The sequence below is a fragment of the Vipera ursinii genome (genome assembly GCF_947247035.1).
Source record: "Vipera ursinii genome assembly, chromosome: 1".
NCBI classification, from domain to species: domain Eukaryota; kingdom Metazoa; phylum Chordata; class Lepidosauria; order Squamata; family Viperidae; genus Vipera; species Vipera ursinii.
In genome coordinates this window covers 1,713,311-1,738,672 of record NC_139512.1, presented here as the reverse complement: position 1 = coordinate 1,738,672, position 25,362 = coordinate 1,713,311, and the positions used below count along the sequence as shown (strand labels likewise).

General features: G+C 46.0%; 2 protein-coding genes across 3 annotated transcripts in view; both read left to right on the top strand.

Moving 5' to 3' along the window:
• The window catches only part of CIST1 (colon, intestine and stomach enriched 1), a 54,325-nt gene that overhangs the window by 7,437 nt on the left and 21,526 nt on the right, over positions 1-25,362 (top strand). The gene's annotated exons all lie outside the window — the stretch shown is intronic.
• Positions 19,505-22,744, top strand: JUND (JunD proto-oncogene, AP-1 transcription factor subunit). Its single transcript, XM_083350167.1, has one exon. The coding sequence runs from the start codon at positions 20,880-20,882 to the stop codon at positions 21,921-21,923; it is 1,044 nt and encodes a 347-aa protein (XP_083206293.1). The 5' UTR covers positions 19,505-20,879; the 3' UTR covers positions 21,924-22,744.

Genomic DNA, 25,362 nt, shown 5'->3' with positions numbered 1-25,362 from the left:
GGCAATACATAAAAACTAGATACAAAAATTAAAATTATTAAAACATGATTAAACAATGCCCATAAAATTAATACAAATTTAAAATTAAAGTCGTTTATAAAAATCCCACCCCGTCCCATCAGGCCAGTGACTCACATTGATTGATGCTGCTGGGAACTGTAGTTCAGTAACAGGTCCAAAACTACATTATGGAAAGATTGTGGAGATAATGGAACTTGTAGATGACAAAACTGCAAGGTTCTTCTCTGAACATCAGGGATCTTATACTATAGAAGGGCTCAGCCACTGCATTTTAAGGATTAGAATTACTGTTCGACTTATGACTACAATTGGCACCAACGTTTCCATTGGTAAAGCAAGGTGGTTGTTAAGTAAGTCATGTTACCTTCTTGACCCTTTTTTTGCCGTGATTGTAAAGTGAATCAATGCAGTCATTAAGTGAGTCAGCTAAGTGAATCCAGCTTTCTCCATTGACTTTGTCGGAAGCTGTCTGGGATGCTGTAACTGTCGTAAACATATGCCAGCTGCCAAACATCTGAATATTGATTATGTGGGAATACTGCGATGGTCATAATGTGAGGACTGATTGTCATTTTTTTCAGTGCAGTTGTAACTTCAAACAGTTGCCGAACAAATGGCTGTAAGTCAAAGACTATGTGCACTTTATATGTTATATATTTTAACTGTTAGCTGCTCGGAGTGATGTATCTGAGAAGGGTGGCCATTTAAGGAATGGTTGCTGGAATTGGGAATGTCTAGTCTAATGCAGAGAAGGGCAAGGGGTGACATGATAGCAGTGTTCCAATATCTCAGGGGCTGCCACAAAGAAGAGGGAGTCAAGCTATTCTCCAAAGTACTTGAGGGCAGAACAAGAAGCAATGGATGGAAACTAATCAAGGAGAGAAGCAACCTAGAACTAAGGAGAAACTTCCTGACAGAACAATTAACCAGTGGAACAACCTGCCTCCAGAAGTGGTGAATGCTCCAACACTGGAAGTTTTTAAGAGACTGGACAGCCATTTGTCTGAAATGGTATAGGGTTTCCTGCCTGAGCAGGGGGTTGGACTAGATGACCTCCAAGGTCCCTTCTATTATGCGCTCCTGGCCACTTTCCTTCATGACCAGAGACAAGCTCGCCTGACCAATAACCAGCCAAGACCCAGTGAAGGCCTTTTGTTTCATTTATTGCAACAAACGGGGAGAGAGGCTATCAAAACTTGGTTCTCTCCAAAGTTTCAACCCCAAATATTCCCATTTTTATAGATCCCTGGCTCCAGCCGCACATCTCTCCTCTTTCCCCATTGGCTGAGGTACTATGAGGTTACACTCTTTCCGACCGCCTCCTACATATTTCCTGCTACATACTAAATCATACATCCCATGTACATTAAAATTAAGAGATAATTTATGCAAGGTGTGTCAGTTAATATTAATCAACTAATTGCACATGTGCAGTTGCTTGACTTCTAGCCCCCTTTTTGTGACCTTTTAGGAAAAAAATAGGTTCTTTCCTGTTTCACTAGTTATCTTCTCTTACAGACGTTTTTATAGCTTGTCTTCTTCCTTTCCCACTCTTAAAGGTAAAGGTAAAGGTTCCCCCGCACATGCGTGCTAGTCGTTTCCGACTCTAGGGGCCGGTGCTCATCTCCGTTTCAAAGCCGAAGAGCCAGCACTTGTCCGAGGACGTCTCCGTGGTCATGTGGCCGGCATGACTAGACGCCAAAGGCGCACAGAACGCTGTTACCTTCCCACCGGAGTGGTCCCTATTTTTCTACTTGCATTTTTTACGTGCTTTCGAACTGCTAGGTTGGCAGAAGCTGGGACGAGTAACAGGCGCTCAACTCTGTTATGCGGCACTCGGGATTCGACCCGCCAAACTGCCAACCTTCTGATCGACAAGCTCAGCGTCCTAACCCACTGAGCCACCGCGTTCCCACTCTTAAGACCCAGCTAATTTTTGCCTATGTGTTTCACTTAGCATCCTTTCTTTGTGCTCTCTTTTTCTGGTTCTCGTGTTCTCCATTCACCTAGTAAATTTCTACTGGACCATATTCAGTTTTAAATTTCTCTTTCAATATTAAAATTTTTTTTGAAGACCTTTCGTTTACTTCTATCACTTCCAACTTTTATCATCATCATCATCATCATCATCAAACAAAATCACTTTATGGCTTTGCTCCATGCCCAAATCCAACCAGTCATTCTGTATTCGGGGTTCTTGTTCCTCTTGTAGCAATTCCAAGACTAGAAATCAGTGGTATTCCTGATAAAAATACAGCTCCACGAGCTGTCACCACCCTCCTGGAGTCTAGTTAAACAGCAATGGTTTGGTGACTCGAGACATAAGAATTCCACCATTCCTTAGAATTTCTCCTAGAAATAAGCTCTCTTAGGACAGAGGAAATATTCTTTCAACAACTTCCCAATGCTAGTCTTGCTGAATTCACAACTAATGTGTTCCCCAGGGAGCTGTGAAACAAAGTTGTTAGCTGGTGCCTTGTTTCTCAGGCATCTGCCTGTTTTCCATCATCTCCCTTGGAAAGCAAGCAGGCGCCATAGATTTTCCATGCTTTAACTCTGGGTGTGTGCTGCCTCGGATTAAAGCCAGCTGCTGAGGCCGCCCACCCGCCGGTTAGCCTGCCTGCTGCGATATGATCTCACATCCACCTTTTTCCCACAGCAACACGCCTGCCGGCTAGCAGGGATTCAAAGCAGCAGCTCAGCAGCATCCATATGACCTTTTCTGGAGAAAAAGCAACAATACTGCGTGTCTGTGACTGTACATATAATATTTAGGAAGGCTAGATCTCCAGAAGACACACTGAGCTACATGGGCAATATAAAATTCATTTGCATGTTGCATGAATCAGCCCATGTGCTTAGCTTATAATTCAGTATGTCATGCAAAGTGATTTAAAGCACGGGTAAATTAACTCTGGACATGTTTATCATAAACACCAGTCTGCATTATGCCAGACCTCTTTGTTTTTAATTCACTAGTGCAAAGCTAAGCAGCTGGATGAGTTCAGCAAAAAAAAAAGTGCTTCAGCTCATTTCTGTGTATTTCCTTCCTCAAAATTATCAGAAATCCTGCCTGCAATTTTCAAGGCTTTTGGTTTTGTAGGATTCTTTGTGTAGTTTGGGGGTTTCAGGTTACTTACCTCTGAACTGGGAACAGCAGCATGCCTTGAGGCCTCTCTATTCACGTCTAGCTTTGGAACTGAACTATTATTAATCCGCTTGAGTTCTAGTTTTCAAGAAATTTAGCAATTCAATTTTTCTTTTTCTTTTTTTTGCACAGAGGTGCAAGAAGCAAAGATCTCCATCGGAACCACAGGGCCTTTCACTCACCCTTTAGAACACCACCTCTTTTGTAGGATTTAGAAAGTTATCTGCCTTTTCAAAGGAATCCTGTTTCACTTTGGTCTTTGAAGTTCTTCAGTAAGTACTTAAGATTCTCCTGATGAGGAACACACACTGCTAAAAGTACCTGAAGTATCTGAAGGAACCATTTACACCAAACTTGTCCCCTTTTATTTTATATAGCCGGCCATTTCACATATATGATGGTGGCTTACAGACACAAAAAAAACCCCAATAAAAGTTAATCAAAAATCATGAAAAACCCAAATAAACTGCAGGGCTGTGTAATCAGTCTTATTAATAAAATACAGGTAGTCCTTGACCTATGACCAACATTTCTGTTGCTAAGTGAATCATTTATGTGAATTTTGCCCCATTTTACAACATTTCTTGCCACAGTTAAGTGAATCATTGCAGTTCTTAAACTAGCAACAGGGTTGTTAAGTGAACCTGGCTTCCCCGCTGGCATTGTTTATCAGGTCACAAAAGGTAATCACATGAGTCAGTTGCCAAGTGCCTGAATTTTTGATCCGGTGACCATGGCGATGTTGCAATGGCCGCGTACAAATAAATGGTGATAACTCACTTTTCCAGTGCCACTGTAAGCTTGAACAGTACTAAAGGAACTGTTGTAAGTCAAGGACTACCTGTAGTCATTTTGCAGACTCCACACCAGGGGTCCTCAAACTTGGCCAATTTAAGACATGGGGACTTCATTCTGGGAGTTGAAGTCCCCAAGTCTTAAAAGTGGCCAAGTTTGAGGACCCCTGCTCCACACCATACAGCTGGATCCCCAGGCCAGATGGCAAAGCTCTTTCCCGAAGGCCAATAAAGTTGGGGCCAATCTGACCTCGGGGAGGATGCTCCAAAGGGCGGACGGCCCCCAGCATGGTGACCGTTACAAAAACAAGGAGACCCTTTTTCTTAGGTCCCTAAATTATAAAACGGCTGCGTGGGTTGAGCCTGCAAAACCCGGAAGACCCGAGACGTGGCCGCGTCGTTTCTCGCCCGGAGTTGTCGTGCAAACGTCTAAAAGAGCGCCGCCCGACTTGCAGAAAAAGCCTCCCTCCGCCACCGCCCTTCAGTCAAAAGGGGAAAAATGCAGGCCGGCTTCCAAAGCCGAAAAGGGGCAACTTCCGGAGAGGGAGGCCGCAGCTGCCTGTTATTTTAAATTCGCTTAGCAGCCAAAACAACGGCGGGTCTCGCCGGGGCCCTTTGAAAATGGGAGGAAAAATGCGCGGCGGCAAGAACCTTTTTGCCGTCTGCCACTCGCTGTCCTGGGCTGCAACCCAGCCCTGCGGGAAAGAATGAATAAATAAATAAATGAATAAATGAATAAATAAATAAATAACTATTGCCGATTCCCTTATGGCAGGGGTCTTCAAACTTGGCCCTTTTATGACTTGTGGACTTCAACTCCCAGAATTCCTCAGCCAGCTTTGCTGGCTGAGGAATTCTGGGAGTTGAAGTCCACAAGTCATAAAAGGGCCAAGTTTGAAGACCCCTGCCTTATGGGGTTATGGGACCTGGAGGGGTGGGCAAAGTAAAAATAACGGAAACATGCTACTACATCTTCCAAAGCGAGGTGCAGCCAGCCCACTGCCCTCCCTCGCTTGCGCCCTCCTCCTTAAGCGCGCCAGCCAGCCAGCAAAACACATCTGTTGGGCGGCGCGCGCTCCACCGCCCCCAGTTCAGTGCCGGGCTCTGACGTCACTAGTGACGCTTTCCCCCCCCCGCCCTCATCCAACCCCCTCCCCCTCTGCGGCCTCTGACGCGCCAAGCTGCGTTTAACCTCTTCCTGGGCGGCCTTCCGTGCAGTAGTAAGTACGCGGGAGGGCGCGCAGCGACCGCCTCTCCTCAGCCGACGTCCTCTGTTCTCTTAGCTCCTTCATGTGCGTAAAAGGCTTCCACTTTCTCCGACCCAACGTAGATCGGCAGCGATGCAAAATACGTCTTTTGTGGCCGCCTGCCTGCCTGCCTTCCTTCCTTCCTTTTTTTTTTTCAAAAGAGGTTCTCCGACCAAGCTAGAGAGCCGCCTCGCTTGAACGGCGCTCAGCTTTTAAAGCAGGGGTCTTCAAACTTGGCCCTTTTATGACTTGTGGACTTCAACTCCCAGAATTCCTCAGCCAGCAAAGCTGGCTGAGGAATTCTGGGAGTTGAAGTCCACAAGTCATAAAAGGGCCAAGTTTGAAGACCCCTGTAAATTTAAAGTCTGGGACACCTGTTAAGGCAGGGGGACGGGAGAGGACCCAGTGCGAACTTCTTCGGCCCCAGCGCGAATATCTTTTTTAAAAATTTTTTTTAAACTTTATTAAATTTATTATTTAAAACATTGGACACGGTACAAACGGACTGACATACCTTCTTGTCTACAATATTCATATCTCAGATAAAGGGTATGACTAACTGATGAGAACATAAATGAGTTCAAAATGATCATCTTAGCCTCCCAAATTCTTTATTAGCAATTTGAATAATTTGCACAAATAATGAGCTGTCATAAGTTGACTAGTTCCTGTGGATAAGCCCTGAGCCGGCCAAAACAGGAATGAAAGAGTTAATTAGCAAGGTCCATTCAAAAAGCCTTGACAAATACTTAAACATATACATATATATATACACACACACATAAAATACACTTAAGATACAAATCAATTAAATAGAACACAATACTTAGAACAATCAACCAATCTATAAGTTCTAATAGAGACCTTCCTTTTGTTCCCGCCAAAGACAAAATTTATTCCAAATTTTGCAATAACCTGATTGGTCTTTATTTTTAATTTCCAAAGTTAATTTATCCATTGCTGGGCATTCCCAAATTTTCCTTATTACCTCGTTTTCTACTGGGATTTCACTCCTTTTCCAATTCTGGGCAAATGACATTCTTGCTGCTGTAATAATGTGAATCATCAGATACAACTCGTCTTTAGGGTATTTCTCTTTTGTTATGCCCAATAGGAAAAATTCTGGACTGAACTCAACTATATTCCATTTATATCCCGCCCTTCTCCGAAGACTCAGCGCGGCTTACAAGCTTAGCAGTAGCCTTCATTCTATGTAACTGATCGCGAATATCTTTTGATAGCTCCAGGATCCATGGATCGCATGGAAAAATTTAGCAGAGGGTTAAGTTTTGGCCGGAGTTGTAGCAGGCTTGATTCCTTGCATGTTGTTGTGTTTGGATGCTCCTGCGTGTTTCTCAATGTAACCACTAATAGTGTGAATAATACAACGCTGTTCTAATAATAATTGAACAATGTACCACTGAGGCTGCTAATTCCGGACCCTCCTTGTGGACTCTTGGTTTCCCCCCCACTCCTCCCTTAGTTACACTGCTGCCCTGCAATACGTGAGGTTAAATTCATATGATGTTTTCTAGTTAACTAAATCGTGGTTCACAAAGTTATCCCAATGTTCTGGCTTTGCACAACACGCTGAACCCTAAACAAACGAATGGGTTGGTTTTGCTCTCATTGCTAAAGAGTCTTTTTCAAACTTGGCAACTTTAAGACGTGGACTTAAATCTTAGAATTCCTCAGCTGCAGGGGAGTTAAAAGTCCACATGTCTTAAATGGTTTTTAAAAAAATATTTTATCCCACCTTTATTTTTTATAGATAAGGTGGTGAAAATACCTAATACTCCTTCCTCTTATTTTCCCCCCAGTGTAGTGAATTGGGCTGTGTGAGAATGAGCAGCCCAAAGTCACCCAGTCAGCTTTCATGCCTAAGGCAGATTTAGAACTCGCAGCCTTCTGGTTTCTAGCCTGGTACCTTAACCACCAAATTGGCTCTTTTGTTATTAAGTTTGAGAAACATTGGACTAAAATGTGGTTAGCTAATTTGTAGCACCCTTTCTATATATTATTTATGCCACAAACTAGTTAATCTGTGTCATGCAAGTCAGCCCACAAGGTTCATTTATGATTCAGTGTGAGATTCAGGATGTCTTGTGAACACAGTGCATGAGCTGCCAAAAAGCCATTTACACTGAACTCACTATGTGCAATCTATTTATGGTACTCTGTTGTACAAACCTACACAGTGGGTTGAGTAAACCAGGATGAGGCAAGCTATTCCACTCATTAATTGCTCTGTCAAAAAATTTCTCCTTACTTCTAGGTTGTATCTCTTTGACAGGTTTCTACCCATTACTTTTTGTCCTACCCTCAGGTGCCCTAGGTTTAGAATAAGAGAATCCCCTCTTCTTTGTGATAGCCCCTCAAATACTGGAATACATGTTCCCCCCCCCCAATCCTTCTCTTCAATAGACTAGACCAGGGGTAGGAAACCTCGGCTCTTTTATGACTCATGGACTTCAACTCCCAGAATTCCTGAGCCAGCTGGCTGGCTCAGGAATTCTGGGAGTTGAAGTCCATGAGTCATAAAAGAGCCGAGGTTGCCTACCCCTGGACTAGACATACCTAGGTCGCTCAAACGTTCAACATACAATTTAGCCTCCAGACCCTTTATCAATTTTGTTGCTCTTCTTTGCACATATTCCAGTGTCTCAACATCTTTTTTGTTTCATGCTAACCAGAATATGAGTAAACACGTGCAGATAATTTTTCCCCCTGAACAATAGGTGTACTGTGCTTAATTTTCTCCTGCACCAGAGCAGGGGTTTCAGCTAGCAAAGAGTTAAACTGAATCAGGGGCAGGATCCTTTTGCAAAGAGGCCCCTGCCGGAGTCTGACCTCAGTGGGGGAGGGAAGAGCATTGCCCTCCACCCACAGACCAATAGCCCTTTCCAAGCTAGCAATCTCCATTGGAGACAGTAAAAAAAAAACCCTGCTCCTGCCTCAGCTGACCTGGCTTTCTATTTAGTTCTTTTCATTGTACAAATCATTATTTCTAAGCTGCTAAAGTTATAATTTAGAAAGGTGGTTGTCTTTGGCTGGGTCTGGCAGCTTTCATAACTGCGGAACAGACGAGATGTCAAACACCAATGCCTACAGGGACCTGCCTTAACTTGGATTGGTACCTGTTAAAAAGCCGAAGAAGATCACACTATGAAATGGAAGTCTGGAACGTGGTGTCAGTCAATTCGCAGATGGCGATAGATAAGTGAATGGCAATAAAAGGCAACATGATTGGTCTTGCTTGCCCTTTAGCTGGCCTTTGACTTGGTAAGCTAAGCCAAGGCTTTTCAACCTTTTCACCCATTGTACCAACTTTTAGGATATGGCAACATCCGAGTACCACCAGTCACCTAGCAAGGTGTCAAAAACGTGATGACCACAAAAAAAAAAGGAAAAAAGTAATGAAGTACAGGTAGTCCTTGACTTACAACAGTTCGCTTATTGACTGTTCGAAGTTACAATGGCACTGAAAAAAGTCCCCCCCAAGCCACAGCCGAGCAAGACACCTGCCTGCCCACCCAGCGGTGCACTTCCTCCTGTCCGAGGTTTCCGTTGTTGTGAGCATTTCTGTTGAGGATTGGCAGCGGGGGTGCGGTGGGGGGGTGTTTGGTTTTTATCCCCCTCCCCCGTCTGCTGGGCGATTGCAGCAGGTTTTGGTCCCTTCACATGACCCTGGGACTGTCATAAATATGAATCAGTTGCCAAGCATCTGAATGTAAATCACAAGACCCTGGAGATTTATTTATTTATTTATTTTATTTTAATCCCATTTATATCCCGCCCTTCTCCGAAGACTCAGGTTGGCTTACAATTTAAGCACAAACCAATGTGCTTAGCAATAGCCTTCATTCTATGTATATGCCTGCTTAGTAGGGCTTTTGGGCCCTCCCAAGCGGCATTATTTACAAAGTCAAAGTCAGCTTATTGCCCCCAACAATCTGGGTCCTCATTTTACCTACCTCGGAAGGATGGAAGGCTGAGTCAACCTTGCTGCAACATTCCAGCTGATCGGCGCTTCTTCTGGGCTCAGAAACGCCAGGATCAGCGCCGAGCTCCAGCTGGATTCTGGCACTGATCCTGGTGCTTCCACTGAGCCCCGACAGCCCTGCAGCTCCGGCCGTCTCTCGCTCAGGCTTGTGTGGAGCTGCCACCGGTTCAGCTCATTCCCCTCCCCCGCTACCAGTTTTCTAGGATGGCCGCGTACCACCTGCCAGGTGCCAGTGTACCACAGGTGGTACCCATACCGCTGGTTGAAAAGCCCTGAGCTAAGCTGATGGATAGGGGAATTATTCAGGAGCCAAGGAAGGGCAGTGAGAAGCACTGTGGCTTCCACAAACAACTCCATGCCCGCCCTGCTTTCAGCAGCCAATTGAAGCAGCCCAGTAACCCAAGATTTTTTTAAAACCATGGTGTATTAAATAATCCACAAGGGCTTTGCTTCTCTGAAAATACTAAGCCAACGTTTCTAAACCTGAGCAACTTTAAGAGATGTGGACTTCATAAAGTAGCCGACAAATACTGCAAGCCATAAACTGTGAATTACTAGTTAGAATGTATGTATTCATATACACTGATGCCTTAGTATTCATTGTTAATTGGTTCTGAGAGGCACAATATGTACCAAAAATGATGAGTACCAAACAATTTTTCCCTGTAAGGAATAACGTAGTGAGTCATAAGGCAACCGACACACTAGTTCTAGCTTGTGCATTGAGTATCAAATAAATGATGAGTACCGGGATAAAATGCATTGAGTACCAAATTTGATGAGTTTCAAAGCAGTTGAGTACCAAGGTACCACTGTAATGTGCCAAGCCAACACAAAACACTGGACAAACATCTACTTCTAACCACAGTGTAACATGTAGATGCCCTCTTACACTTTCCCTACATCTTTAGCACAAGGTCTGAAGCAAACTGATTACCTTAAAAAAAAAGCCTGCATCTAGCATTAGCCACTAAGATTCCTGCAACAGTATGTTACTGTGTGCATGCACATGAAACTATTTCATTGCAAATCTAACCACGAGTTTATTTTGTCCAGAACTGCTTGTTCTGAACTTCCCATCTTCCATACGAGATCCTTTTAACCAAGGTTTGAACATGGGAACTTGTGCCTGCCAAGCAAGTGGTGCTGTGCTCCTGCTCACCCAAATACGTGTGCTTGTTTCCCTACCTCACTGCCACTGTTCCTTTCCCCACTGAAAAGAAAATTGAGGGGGAATACAAAATCTTCTGGGGTTGGGTGGAGGGAAGAACGAATTTCCTCAGATCAGAGGTTTTTCAGATGTCATCTTAATTATTCAACCCAATTTCATATCTAAGCAGATCCTCCAGAAACTTTCTCAGTGAAACTGACCTACAGGATGAACAGGGCAAAATATAATATTCAGCATGCTGTATTTTATTGGCTATCTCTCCAGATTTTGGTTGGTTTGACAGAAATATTCAAAAAGGCATTTAAAACTCCCAAAACAGAAAGATATATTTTCTGAATGCACATCCTGATTTCTTCCAAGATAAGTAATCCTACCATTTTTTTTTCTCCTCAGCAAGTCTGTCCATGGTGCTAGAGACTGCTACCCTTTGTCTTCAGACAAACACTTCAGGATGCCTTCCAATCAACTCCATCTGGTGCAGCTGGTTTAAGCCCCCCCCCTCAAATCTACCAAATGCTACCTCTCTGTGTGCTTCTGGCCTTTCTTTGTCTTAGCCACACATCTCTTGGAGCCAAGAGGAGCAGATGGTCCAGGAGAGTGGAGTTAGCATCAAATGGGCCTACAAAGATGGCTTCTATCCTGGTCTACCAGACAAGTCTGGCAAATTAAGAGAGTTTGAAGAACAGTCCTCCTAATTTGTGGGACTCCACACCAAAAAAGAAGTGGCCAGAAACCATTTGATTTGGTTGCCTTTAAAATCAAGGATTTTTTTTTAAAAAAAAAATATTTCTAGATCTGTGTTTAATTGGATGCCTATTTAAAGGCAGAAAATTCCAGCTTTCATTTAAAAATGAAGGGTCTAGTCCTCAAGAATACAAAAACTAGCTCTACCAAGCACATCCAAATAATGCTTTGGAAGTATTGTGATGAGCTGGGTAAGACCAATTTAATTTAATTTAATTTAATAACATTTATATACCGCCCTTCTCCCTGAGGACTCAGGGCAGTTCACAGGGCAGAATAAAATAGCAAATACAAACATTAAAAAGAGATTAAACAATTGCCCTAGTTAAAAACAATAGAAGTACAATTCTAAAAACCCCAAGATAAAATTAAAAGACCAAAGATAAAACAACCCCACCGATCCCCATCAGGCTAGGCCAGCTTGTACAAACAAAAATGTCTTGAGATCGCGACGAAAGGAGCGAAGATCGGGCGCCATCCGGAGCTCTACCGGTAGCTGATTCCACAGCTCCGGAGCGCCCACAGAGAAGGATCTCCCCCTGGGGGCCACCAATCGACATTCTCTGATCGGTGGCACCCTGAGGAGGCCCTCTCTGTGGGAACGCACAGGGCGCAGGGAGCTTGATGCCGGCAGCAGATGTTCCCTGAGGTACTCCGGCCCCATGCCATGGAGGGCTTTAAACACCGTTACCAGTACCTTGAATCTCACCCGGAAGACAACTGGCAACCAATGCAGCTCACGGAGCAGAGGTGTAACGTGGGAGTATCGGGAGACTCCCAACACCACTCTCGTGGCTGCATTCTGTACCAGCTGGAGCCTCCGGGTGGTCCTCAAGGGCAGCCCCATGTAGAGAGCGTTGCAGTAGTCCAGACGAGAGGACACGAGCGCATGAGTGACCGTGCACAAATCATCCCGGCTAAGATAGGGCCGCAACTGGCGCACCAGGCGAACCTGGGCGAAGGCCCCCCTAGTCACAGCTCCTATATGGTCTTCCAAGGTGAGCCGTGAATCTAGGAGGACTCCCAAGTTGCGAGCCCTATCTACGGGGGGTAATAGTTCACCCCCCATAGCCAGAGGTGGAATGTCCGAATAAACCCGGGATGAAGGTATGCAAAGCCACTCAGTCTTGTCGGGGTTGAGTTGAAGTCTGTTCCTCCCCATCCAGACCCAAACCGCCTCCAGGCAACGGGACATCACGTTGAGGGCATCACTGGGGTGGTTTGGGGTCGAAAAGAAAAGTTGGGTATCATCAGCGTACTGATGATACCCAACTCCAAAACCACGAATGATCTCACCCAGCGGCTTCATGTAGATGTTGAACAGGAGAGGCGAGAGGACCGACCCCTGAGGAACTCCACAAATGAGAGACCTCGCGGTCGACCTCTGCCCCCCTGCCAACACCGACTGCGAACGTCCCAAGAGATAGGAGGAGAACCACTGTAAAACTGTGCCTCCCACTCCCAGTCCCCTGAGACGCCGCAGCAAGATACCATGGTCGATGGTATCGAAAGCCGCCGAGAGGTCTAATAGGACTAGAACAGAGGAATGCCCCCTGTCCCGAGCCCTCCAGAGATCATTCACCAGCGCGACCAATGCCGTCTCCGTGCTGTGCCCGGGCCTGAAACCCGATTGGTACGGGTCTAGATAATCCGCTTCATCCAGGACCAGAGGGAGCTGATGCGCCACCACACTCTCAACAACCTTCGCAAGAAAGCGAAGGTTGGAGACAGGACGAAAGTTGTTCAATACAGCTGGGTCCAGGGCAGGCTTCTTGAGGAGAGGCCTCACCACCGCCTCCTTCAAGACGGCGGGGAAGATACCCTCACTCAAAGAAGCCGATATAACTGCCTGGAACCAGCTGCGTGTCCTCTCCCGGGCTGCATAGACCAGCCAGGAAGGGCACGGGTCCAATAAACATGTGGTGCTCAGCCTCCCCATGATCCTGTCCACTTCCTCCGGAGTCACAGAATCAAACTCCTCCCAGGTGATATCGACAAGACCACCCGTGTCCTGATCGTCAGACTCTGCCCAGTCAGAGTCCAGACCGGTCCGAATCCGAGCGATTTTGTCCGACAGATGTTGGTTAAACTCCTCGGCACAACCCTGCAAGGGATCCTCCCTCACCTCCTGATTTAGGAGGGAGCGAGTCACCCTAAACAGGGCGGCCGGGCGATTATCTGCGGACGCAATAAGGGTGGCGAAGTGGTTAGACCTCGCCTCCCTTATTGCAGCGAGATAAGACCTAATGTAGGCTCTTAGTCGCAATCGGTCGGATTCGGATCGGCTGGACCTCCAACCGCTCTCTAGGCCCCGTCTCCGACGCTTCATCTCCCGGAGCTCCGCAGAGAACCATGGAGCTCGACGGGATCTGCACCGGGTCAGGGGCCGCAGGGGTACAACTCGGTCAAGAGCCTCAGTGGCCGTCCTTTCCCAGGCTTCCACTAAGGCATCGGCCGAGCTGTGAGCAAGGGAGGCAGGTGGGGACCCCAGCGCCGCCTGGAACCTCTGGGGATCCATTAAGCGTCTGGGGCGGTACCATTTAAGTGGTTCCAAACACCCATGGCGGGGGGTGGCAAAACGGAAGACCAGCCGCAGGAGATGATGATCGGTCCATGACAGGGGCATAATAATTGGAGAGCCCCCACCAAGATCATCTAACCACCGTCCAGACAAGAAAACTAGGTCAAGGGTGTGGCCTCCTTCATGAGTCGGTCCCAAAATTACTTGCGTCAGGTCCATGGCCGTCATGGAAGCCATGAACTCCCGAGCCAACTCAGATGATCCTCCCAGCGATGGTAGGTTGAAGTCCCCCAAAACTATAAGTTTCGGGAACTCAACCACCAGCCCAGAGAGGACATCGAGCAGCTCAGGCAGGGCTGCTGCTGCGTGACTAGACGAAAGGTACACCAGCAGCAAGCCCAACTGCGCACCAGGGCCGCATCTCAAAAAGAGAGACTCACACCCGACTATCTGGGGAACGGTGGCCTCCCGCGGACACAAGGTCTCCCTCATAACAACAGCCACTCCCCCACCCCTACCCTGAGCCCGAGGCCGGTGCAGCACCCGGAAACCTGGTGGGCAAAGATCAACCAGAGGAATGCCGCCCTCTGGGCCCAACCAAGTTTCCGTGATGCAAGCCAGGTCAGCCTGCTCAATGCCAATTCTGAAGGGAAAAAAAATAACCAGCAACTTGAACTGCTGGAATCACCAGTGAGACCACCTGTTCTGACGTTTCTCTTTACAGCCCTGGTTCCCCTTTAAACCATGCCACTAAGTTTCAGTAACACTGGGTCTTGCTATTTTATTAATTTATTAGGTTTTTATCCCACATTATTACTGTATAAATAAGACGGTGAACATACTGTACATAATACTCTTTGAAGCAAGAAACATATTAAACCTACAGTGTAAATTCAATTGATTTAAACAGCAAAAATATTTTTTTTCAAATAAAACAGTGAAAACATGCTCATTTTGCATTGTCTCTCTCCAGCTTGCATCCAATTTAGTAAAGCTTCCATCTACTAAAAGGGTGCCAACCCCCATTGTATCAATATGCTGCTTTCCAACAACCATTTACTGATAATCTGGCAGTCTTACCTTTGTCAGGTAATGCCAGACTGAAACTTAGCATATTTCTTGGTTTAATATAAAGCAGGCTCTAGGAAACCTTTGGAGACTTACTTTTAAACCTGAATGGTTTCGATTTGGGACAATTTGGCAGTGTTTGTGTTGCTAGAGAGAAGAAAAACTTTTACCATTTCTTCCCGCTTGCCAAAATGTCATTTCTTGGACTTCAACAAAATTAAGGCAAAGGAAGAAGATGGTAGGAGATATACCGGTAGGTAGTCCTCAACTTACAACCACAGTTGGGCCCAAAATTTCCGTTAAGTGAGACATTTGTTAAGTGAGTTTTGCCCCATTTTATCACCTTCCTTGTCACAGTTGTTAAGTGAATCACTGCAGTTGGTTAGTTAACCTGGTTGTTAAGTGAATCTCGCTTCCCCATTGACTTTGCTTGTCAGAAGGATGCAAAAGGTGACCACACAACCTTGGGACACAGCAAAGGTCATAAGTATGAACCAATTGCCAAGCATCTGAATTTTGATCACATGATCATGGGGATGCTTCAAAGGTTGTAACTGAAAAATAGTCATATGTCACTTATTTCAATGCCTCTTATAACTTTGAATGGTCACTAAATGAATTGTTGTAGGACTATCTCTACAGAATTAGGGTTATAAGTATGGATAGAATTGAGGGGCATCTGCTTCCACTATACTAATTTACCTACATTTAAAAACCCGGAAGTACTATATATGCATGCTACGATAGTAATAATAGGGAAGGAATATGAGTAGTTCTTGTCACAATTTTTGAGAATTTGGGGCACCTGCTACGCATTTTAAGCATCATGGTTGTCATTCTATCGAGGCCAATCCTTCAAAAGTAGAGCTCTCCATTAATCCAATATTCTATCAAGTTATCTGAGCTGGGAGTTCTCAACATATCTTGTAGCAATGAATTCCATTAATTAATGATGCACTGTAAGGGAACGTATACCTTGTTTTCTGCTTTGAGTTTTCTGCCAATTTAATCTGGTGATCTAAATTCTGTTGTTTTGAAGAAAAAAACACCCATAAATGATCTCTGTAAACTATGTTCTCTGAACCATGCAAAATGTTATAAACTACAGTCTTTTTCCCATGCTCAAGAAACATATCACACCTCCCCGACAAAACTGGCAGGTCTTCTCCAATGCAGAAAGAGGAGTTCCAATTCCTAGTTGAGCCATGAATTTCCATGCGCTTCAGGGCACTTAACTCTTCGGAGAAATGGCATTTTAAATTCTGTATCTCTGCTGAGAGTTGAGTCCGAGTGATTCACATCTTTCTTTGGGGACAGTTTTAAAGTTTGTAGGCAATGTTTTCTACTACCCCCCATAAGACCTGGAGTTCTAGGAAAATAAGTAAGCAGCCTGACATTAGGCAACTCTATTAACCCCTCAGGCTCCATATATTTACTCAAAGCAGAACTGGGAGCCAATGCCTGGTACACCAGACAAAGTGGGATGATTCCCATCATACTCCCATGTTACACCTCTGCTCCGTGAGCTGCATTGGTTACCAGTTGTCTTCCGGGTGAGATTCAAGGTACTGGTAATGGTGTTTAAGGCCCTACATGGCATGGGTCCGGAGTACCTTAGGGAGCACCTGCTGCTGGCATCAACTTCCCTCCGCCCTGTGCGCTCCCACAGAGGGTGCCACCGATCAGAGAATGTCGATTGGTGGCCCCCAGGGGGAGGTCCTTCTCTGTGGGCGCCCCGGAGCTATGGAATCGTTTGCCGGTTGAGCTCCGGATGGCGCCCGACCTTCGCTCCTTCCGTCGCGATCTGAAGACACATTTATTTGAACAAGCCGGCTTGGCCTGATGGGGGATGGGTTGGGTTTTTATTGTCATTTTTAATATATGTATTTACTGTTTTTAGCTTGGGCATATGTTTAATTCTTTTTAACTTTTGTATTTTTGTATTTTTATATGTCTGCCCTGTTCACCGCCCTGAGTCCTTCGGGAGAAGGGCTGTATATAAATAAATTATTATTATTATTATTATTATTATTATTATTATTATTATTATTATTATTATTATTATTATTATTATTATTATTATTATTATTATTTATCTATAGGCTAAAATCCAGCAGAAGCTAGTTCCTTCTCTACCCCAGAGGAGTGAGATTCTTTCTCCATCATACGGAACTAATTGTACCAGCGCTGTTTTTCTTTCTGTGCTTTTGCCTAATGAATTCATAACACAGAAGGGCCGACAGCTTTGGCTCAAATTGCAAAAAAAATGGGATCTTGGCCAAATCCTCACATCTGCTATGGGTTAACCCTCGCCTCCTCTCCACCCCCCCCCACCCCACATCATTCAAGCCTTCCCAAGGGAACCCCTCCCTCTATACTGCCGGCCCTTCAGGGGTGGGGAAAATTGCCTCCTCCAGTTTCTGTGATTTGTTTTCAACTTTCCCTTCTTAGTTTACCATACATCTGAACCAGCATTAAATTTTTATGCCTATCCTTAGATAGTCTGAGGTATATAACCTGAAAATGTGGAATATTTATCTGCACCGAGGAGAATTTTTGGTATTTGCCTAGTTTCTTATTTCTGCCTTAATTGGAAATTCTTTTAATCCAACAAAATGCTTGTTGTATAAAGCAAAGTACCAGCCATAAGAGATATCTTTGGATTTAAAAATGTATCTGAGCACCATGTGCATTCTAAGAAAAAGGCAGGTGCTTTGTTAGAAACAGTCTTCTTTGCCAAGAAAAAAAATTAAAAGGAAGCTGGCATCTTGAAGAGCACTGATTAATGTAGGATTGAAAAGAGAGCTAGTTGATCTAGTAGTTGAAGTGCTGGCCTAGAAATCAAGAGAGTGAGTTCTAATCGCATGAAAGGTGGCTGGGTGACTTTGAGCCAATCACTAGCAGACTGAGTTCTAATCCTGCCTTAGGCATGAAAACCAGTTGGGTGACTTTGGACCAGTCACACACACTCCGCCCAAACCTTCTCACAGTGTTATTGTTGTGGGAAGAATAGGAGGAATATTAAGTAGGTTTGCTGGTTTGTGTTACTTATAAAATTCTTAAAGGCAGGATAAAAATCTAAGACTAGGCAGCCGCTAGGCATTTTCACCTGCCATCTAGTAGATGTTCAGGTTACTGTAGGCTAGATTTCGTATCTCTAGCATTCCATGGCCTTTGTGAGAACCATTGTGTGAATGAGCAAACTGTCAGCCATTTTGTTAACATGTTTTCAAAATTCCCAATCTGGCCAACCCTAAAGGGTTGGGGACTCTGTCTTGGGATCTGCTGTATGAATGAATCCTATTGACCCTCAACAACAGGGGTCTTCAAACGTGGCCCTTTTATGACTTGTAGACTTCAACTCCCAGAATTCCTCAGCCAGGCATGCTGGATGAGGAATTCTGGGAGTTGAAGTCCACAAGTCACAAAAGGACCAAATTTGAAGAACCCTGCTCAAGAGCTAAAAATGTAGACATCTCTTTCTCCAGAGGTTCATGGAGCATTCATGCTTTGGTACCCCCAAAATCACGGAGCAACAGATATGTTTTCAAGAACCAATTTAAATTAGGACAATTCCAGTGAATTTTTGACTCTTAGTTTGGTTTTGATGACCATCACTGGTAGCCAAGTGATATCAAAAAATTCAAAATGGTGTTCACAATTGCCATGTTGACCATTTTTGACCCTTCCTCCTTGCTGATTTTTATTACTTACGTGGTTGTGCGTTTTACTGAATATTGCAACACTGTGTTTGGTCTAGTGCAGGGGTAGGCAACCTCGGCTCTTTTATGACTCATGGACTTCAACTCCCAGAATTCCTGAGTCAGCTATGCTATGCAGCTATGCTGACTCAGGAATTCTGGGAGTTGAAGTCCATGAGTCATAAAAGAGCCGAGGTTGCCTACCCCTGCTCTAGTGGTTAAGGCACCAGGCTAGAAAGTAAGAGAACATGAATTCAAAGTTCTGCCTTGGCCAAGAAAGCCAGCTGGGTGACTGGTTCAGTCTGTCTCTGTCTCTCTCAGCCCAACTCACCTTACAGCAGGGGTATCAAACTGCCAGCCCATGGGCCAGATGCATCACGCCAAAACTGTGCCTGCCCCATTGCTGGCAATGAGAAAAAAGTCACGATACATTGTGACATGTCACGTGATGTCGCGGGTTTGACACCTGTGCTTTACAGGGTTGTTGTAGGGAAAATAGGAGAAGGAAGATGTGTTAGACATGTTCACCACTTTGAGTTATTTGTAAAAATAAAGGCAGATATAAATAAACAAAATACGTATGTCACCCAGAGTTCATTTGGACTGGGCTGGCTTATACATATCTATTATCTCACAAGACAGATTGGTGCTCCACAGCATGTCACAAATTCGGCAGTATTAGTACACAGACACCATTATTCCCACCACAACGTTCCATGAATGTTACTTTTTGGTTCAACCATTTGTTTATTTTTTATCCCACCTTTATTATTTTTATAAATAATTCAAGGCTGTGAGCATACCTAATACTTCTTCCTCTTATTTTCTCCCCAGCGACAACCCTGGACTATTGTAATTCCTAGTCAGCAGGTTGAGAAGGGCAGTAGAAGGGGAAAGGTTGCTGTAAGGCCTTAACCCACATCCATCCTTGGTGCCCTTTGACCTGTAACATCCTCCCTCTGTTGCTCCAGATATTCCTCCACTGCCCTTCCCTCTTGTTATTTTGTTTCACAAAATTATATTTGGCATTTCTCCAGTCAGTATGCTCCAAGCTACTCACAGTGAAAGAAAGAATTATTATGGCACCTGACCAGAACTGCAAACACACATTAAAAATAAAAGCAAAGTACAAACAAAACAAGATAAAATATTACAATTCATGGGAGGATTCATTGGTGGACGATCAAAGTCTGCCTAATTTTACAGGATTATGATCAAAATTAGGACTGGAACTTTTGTTGTTAAGTGAGGCAGTCATTAAGTTGCATCCAATCTTATCTTTTTGCTACGGTTGTTAAGCCTTCCCCCATTGCCTCTGCTTGGCAGATTCTGGTTGGGAGGGTTGCAAATGGTATAATTATGTGACAACCATTGTAAATGCATGCCAGTTGCCAAGCACCCGACGTTTGATCACATGAACACAGGGATGCTGTGTTAGCCCTAAGTATGAGGACTGGTCATAAATCCTTATTTCCAGCCCTCTTAATTTTGAATATCACTAAACCCATGGTCCTAAGTCGAAGACTCCCTGTAACAAAATCCAATTATTCAAGGAAATCGAATCATTCTGATCTGATAACTGTACAAAAAAAAGAGACTAGGGGTTATAAGGCAAAAAAAAAACACCCCATGTGGAAAAAAGGGAAGAATCAGCATTCGTGATTTGAATAAATGTTAGCAGTTCAAGCATCCCAAGGGAGAGACTACTATGCCTTCGGCGGTTACTCTTTTCTATTCTCTGCGGTCAAAGTTTCGGTTTGCAAGCCCCTCGGGGCAGGGAACCTTTTTTTCTCTCCCTTCTCTTCCTCTGCTCATGCAGCTGCAAGAAAGCTGATCTGCAATCAAGCTTGCAAAATTAACTTTCCAACGGGGCCGAGGAGCAGAATCCTCCTCCTCCTCCTCCTCCTCCTTCCCCACCTCGAACCAAGCGCCGCGTGCGTGGCCGGCCTCGCGGTGACATCAGCCCAAGAGGCCGCGCGCTGTTGTATGCAGTTTACGGAGCCGGTTGCCTGGGAGACGGGCCTGCCAGGATAGACGGGGGAAAAAAAAGAGAGAAAGAGAGAGGGAGAAAAGAAAAGAAAATTGTGTGTGGGGGGGGGGAGGCGGCGGCTCGACGCAGTTCCACCTAGGCCCCGCCCTCCATGCAAAAGAGCTATTCCAGACGTCATCTGCAGCCAATAGGAGGCGGGTACGGTGAGCTCATCGGGCCGGCGGAAGGTATAAAGCAACCTCCCCGAAGAACGCGAGCGTCTTGAAGCCGCGCGGGAGGAAGGCGGTGAGGCTCGGGCTCTCGGTGTCGTCGTCTAACAAAGCGCTGCCCGGGAAGAAGCCTGACGCTCCTCCTCCTCCTCTCACGTCGGGCGCGCAACTGGGGGCCCTCCCCTGTCCCACGTTCCCGAGCGCTCCACTGTGGCGACCATAGGTGTCTGCCTCCCCTCCGCAGCCTGCGGGGGGGAAGAGGATGGAAATACCTTTCTACCATGACGATGTGTTGATTGCTCTGGCGGCATCGACGACAGCGCCTTCCTTTCGAAGCAGCAGCGGCAACGGCCTCCACCGGCCTCTCTTCGACGGCACCATGATGAAAAAAGACGGCTTAGCCTTGGCCCTGAGCGATCAGGTGGTGTCTGGCCTGAAGGCGCCCCCGGGCCACGCCGCCAATGCCCCTTCCGCGCAGCAGCAGCAGCAGCACCAGCCGCCGCCGCCGCCAGGAGAAAACCAGACGCTTCTGACTTCCCCGGATCTGGGCCTTCTTAAGTTGGCCTCGCCGGAGCTGGAGCGCCTGATCATCCAGTCGAACGGCTTGGTGACGACGACGCCGACCAGCGGCGGCACCCAGTTCCACTTTCCCAAAGGCGGCGGCGGCGGAGGAGGAGGCGCCCCCGACGAGCAGGAGTTTGCTGCCGGCTTTGTGAAAGCCTTGGAGGACCTGCACAACCAGAACCAGCTGGGGAGCGCGGGCCCGGTCGGCGGGGAGCTGCCGCCAGCAGCCAGCCTGACCCAGCAGCAGCAGCAGCAACAACAACAACAACAGCCCCCCTTGCCGCCGCCGCCCGCCGAGCCTCCGGTGTACGCCAACCTAAGCACGTTCTCCGGCGCAGCCAGCTTTTCGTCGGAGGGGGCTTACCAGGCGCACCCTCGGCTGCAGCCGCCCCCCTCGCTCAAGGACGAGCCTCAGATCGTGCCGGAGGTGGCGAGCTTCGGCGACAGCCCGCCGCTGTCCCCCATCGACATGGACACGCAGGAGCGCATCAAGGCCGAGCGCAAGCGGCTGCGCAACCGCATCGCGGCCTCCAAGTGTCGGCGGCGGAAGCTGGAGCGCATCTCCCGCCTGGAAGAAAAAGTCAAGAGCCTCAAGACCCAGAACACCGAACTGGCCTCGACGGCCAACCTCCTCCGGGAGCAGGTAGCGCAGCTCAAGCAGAAAGTGCTCAGCCACGTCAACAGCGGCTGCCAGCTCCTACCGCAGCAGCAGCAGCAGCCCCACCAGGTCCCGGCCTACTGAAGGGCCCCCCTCGGCAGGGAAGGAGTTCGCTCGCTAGTCGGGGACCCCGAGGCCCTCCGCCGACGGCGCCTCGATGACCCGCCAGAGGGGGCTCCGTCCTCCCCAGGCGCGCGCTCTCCGAGCTGGTGAGGCGTAGCGAACCGAGGAGACGGGTGGGAAACCCCCGCCCGTCCGCCCGCCCGCTTCCATCCCGAAGTGCAACCTGCGAACTGCCCTGGTGCTTTTCGGCGGCTATCCCTTCCCCCACCCCCCCACCCCGGCACTCTCACATTGGACAGGAACTTGATACGAGTCGAGGGAAAGGAAAAGGACACTCGGGAAGCCTTTTCGTGGCCTTCCCACGCTGGGTGCAACAGCATGTGGACGCATTAGTGTTGCTACTGGGACTTCCTACTGGGACGCTACTGGGACTACAAAGGGAAGAAAGAACCGGGGTCTGAGAGGGGGCGGGGCATCTCCAGTCTTGTGCCTTTGAACTCTGGATACCCTTCCTTTATGGATTTTTTTTTTTAAGTGACAGGATCTCAGAGGTGGTGTGGTTGGAAAGCCTAGACTGGCTCCTCCCCAGCTAGCCACCAATCTCAGTCCTTGGGATTTGCCATAGACTTTGGACTGAACTGTGCCCAGACAGGCTTCATTCTCTTTCCTCTTCTCATGGCAGCATTTCCTCGTCTCCCTACCATATTTATGTTAATATTGGCTCCTGCTCAACTCTTGTTTTGAAGAGAGGGATTGTTATGTTCCTTCTCTTTTTTCCCCCTCTCCCATCCTTGATATAATATCACATTCCACAGTGCAGTAAAATCCTGTGCAGGAGATGAAAAAAAAATGTCTTGCCTGTTTTTTGGGGGATGGGTGGGGTTCACTTTGGGCTCTTACTCCCTTGAGGCAGCTGATCCCCAAAATGTGTGTTGTGAGTGCCCTCTGGTGCATCTCTGAGGAACGGAGCTGTATTTTGGGCAGGTTTTCTCCAGCTTGTATTGATGCTATAACAAGACGTTCTGGTGGACTTAGGAATTTTGAGATTAATAGTCCCAATCTATCTGGAGGATACAGGGTCCGTTGGCGGGCCATTCATGGTTACTTTGTGTTGGTCACTCACAGGGTTCACTAACTTATATTCTTGTAGAGACATGTCCATTATTCCAAGTTATTTGTTCTAAGTTAGTTCTGAGTACCTTTCAATTTATTTTAATGTTTTGGGAGGTGAGCTGCTGAAATGAGGCCAAAGGAAAATTAGATTTCCCAGACATTTTTAGCAGGATATGGTATCTTAAGTGGAAACAGGATCAGCTCTCGATAATGATGAGTGATAATTCCCAGAAACCCACCAGCAAAGCCAATTAGGGAAGCCTAGTGCTTTAATTCAGCAATGTTGGAGGGCCATAGTTCTCAGCTTGTATGTTCTCTGCTTGTGTACATGGCTTTCCAAAATGAAATTGGAGAGGTACTCTTTTGTTTAATTTGATTTTTTTTACATCCTATTGAGAAATTAGTGGCTCTCCAGATGCTGCTGGATTTCAGCTCTTTGTCAGCTTCGGCTAATATGTCAGAAGGTAACTTAGAATGAGGAGTTATATTCCAGGTTCTTAGCTCTAGTGCAGAGGTCCCCAACCTTTTGGGCACCAGGGATCAGTTCTGTGGAGAAAGGGTTTTTCCACAGACCGGAGGGTGTGTGTTTTTGTGTGCTGCCTGTATCCCACAGATGGGACTTTGCTTGTTTGTGTGGACTGGTTGCTGGCATGCCGCTGCCCGGTACAGGTCCACGGACCAGGGGTGGGGGACCCCTGCTCTAGTGTATCCATTAGAAAAGAAGTGATTCCATCAGTTCTGCATTGGGAATAGCTGAAACGATTACAACTGCCTACAGCATCCACTTGTCTGGGAGATTAATCAGTAGCTATGAAAAACATTCAATAAATCTGTTTGCCTATTTCTGAAAGATAGTTAAAGCATCTGAAGAGGTGCTTTAATCTAGACAACATTTCTTTTTCGTGTGGCGATACATCAGATAGATTTAGGAAGACCACAAGTAAAGAAGGTTTAAGGCGACCTTTTTCCAATCTTATTCCCATGCTCTTGGTGCTGAGAGGTAGACTACTGTGGTTGGAGAATCAACCAGATCTTATTCCTGGTAGCTATCGACATTCTTGTCCTCTAAGCATTTATTTAGTCCCTTTTTGAAGTCGTCAGCAGCTGACACCATAGTTTTGGCACCATATGGGTAGTCCTCGACTTATCACAATTGGGACAAGAATTTCCATTGCTAAGCAAGGCAGTTTAGCGAGGCGTGCCCAATTTTACAACTTTATTTTCATAGTTAAGTGAATCACTGCCCTTGTTAAACAAATCTGGCTTCTCCCATTGACTTTGGTAGTCCAAATGCAAATGATGGTCACATGACCCTGGGATGTGGTAACCATTGTAAATACGTGCCATTTGCCAAGCAACTGGATTTTGCTCATGTGACTGGGGCTGTAAGCAAGGGCCAGTCGTAAGTCACTTTTCAGTGCTGTTGCAACTTTGAATGGTTGTGAAATGAATGGCTGTAAGTTGAGGACTACCTATATTCTGCAACTCAATTGCCTCAAATTTAAATTTGCTTGCCAGTTTCGTTGAATGGTCTCTAGTTGTAGTATGGAAGATAGAAAAACTTGCCCATTCTTTATCAGTTATAATTTCATAAACTTGAATGATACTTTCTCATATCTTTTTCTAAGCTAAAGAACTCCCATCTGTTGCTGGCTGTCAAATTCCTGGCACTGGGAATTTCTGCATTTGACTTTTCAGATCCCTTTCCTGAGTCTTATTCCCAGTCCAAATAAGAAGCTGCAATAAAAAATGGATGACAACAGTCTCTATGGAAGTTACCCCAGCAATTTGGCTCAGAATAGCAATTTTTAAGTTACTAGCTCCAGTCAATCTTGCCCTTTAAGAAATGTGCCAAAAACACAGATGTATTTGGAAAATTACTTCAATCCTGTTTCAATTCTATTTCTTAACCTTAGCAACGTGAAGATTGTCTGGATTTCAAGTCCCAGGATTCCCCAGCCATCATGGCTGGGGAATTCTGGGAGTTGAAGTCCAGATGCAGATGTTTAAAAATAGTAGTGGGAAAACTCAGAATAAGAAATTGAGGTCTGTCTTATGCCAGAATGGTTGTTTATCAAGTAAGTCTTGTGTTGGTGTTTGACTTTAAAAACGAACTATTGAGTAGCTGTGTTGCCACAACCCACTGATCTAAATCATCAATCACATTTAAGCTAGGTTGTTTGACTTGATGAATTGTTGGTTCATTATGTGGAAGAAACCAAGAAAATGGGATAATTTTATAAAAAAAGGGAAGATAACTACATATGCATCCTATGCAGTTTTAAACTTTTATGCTGTTCTTTAGAATTGATATGTTTGACAGGTAGTCCTCAACTTACAACCATTC

Excerpts from the sequence above, each read along its gene's own strand:
- JUND (XM_083350167.1), top strand. The coding sequence starts at position 20,880 with ATGGAAATACCTTTCTACCATGACGATGTGTTGATTGCTCTGGCGGCA.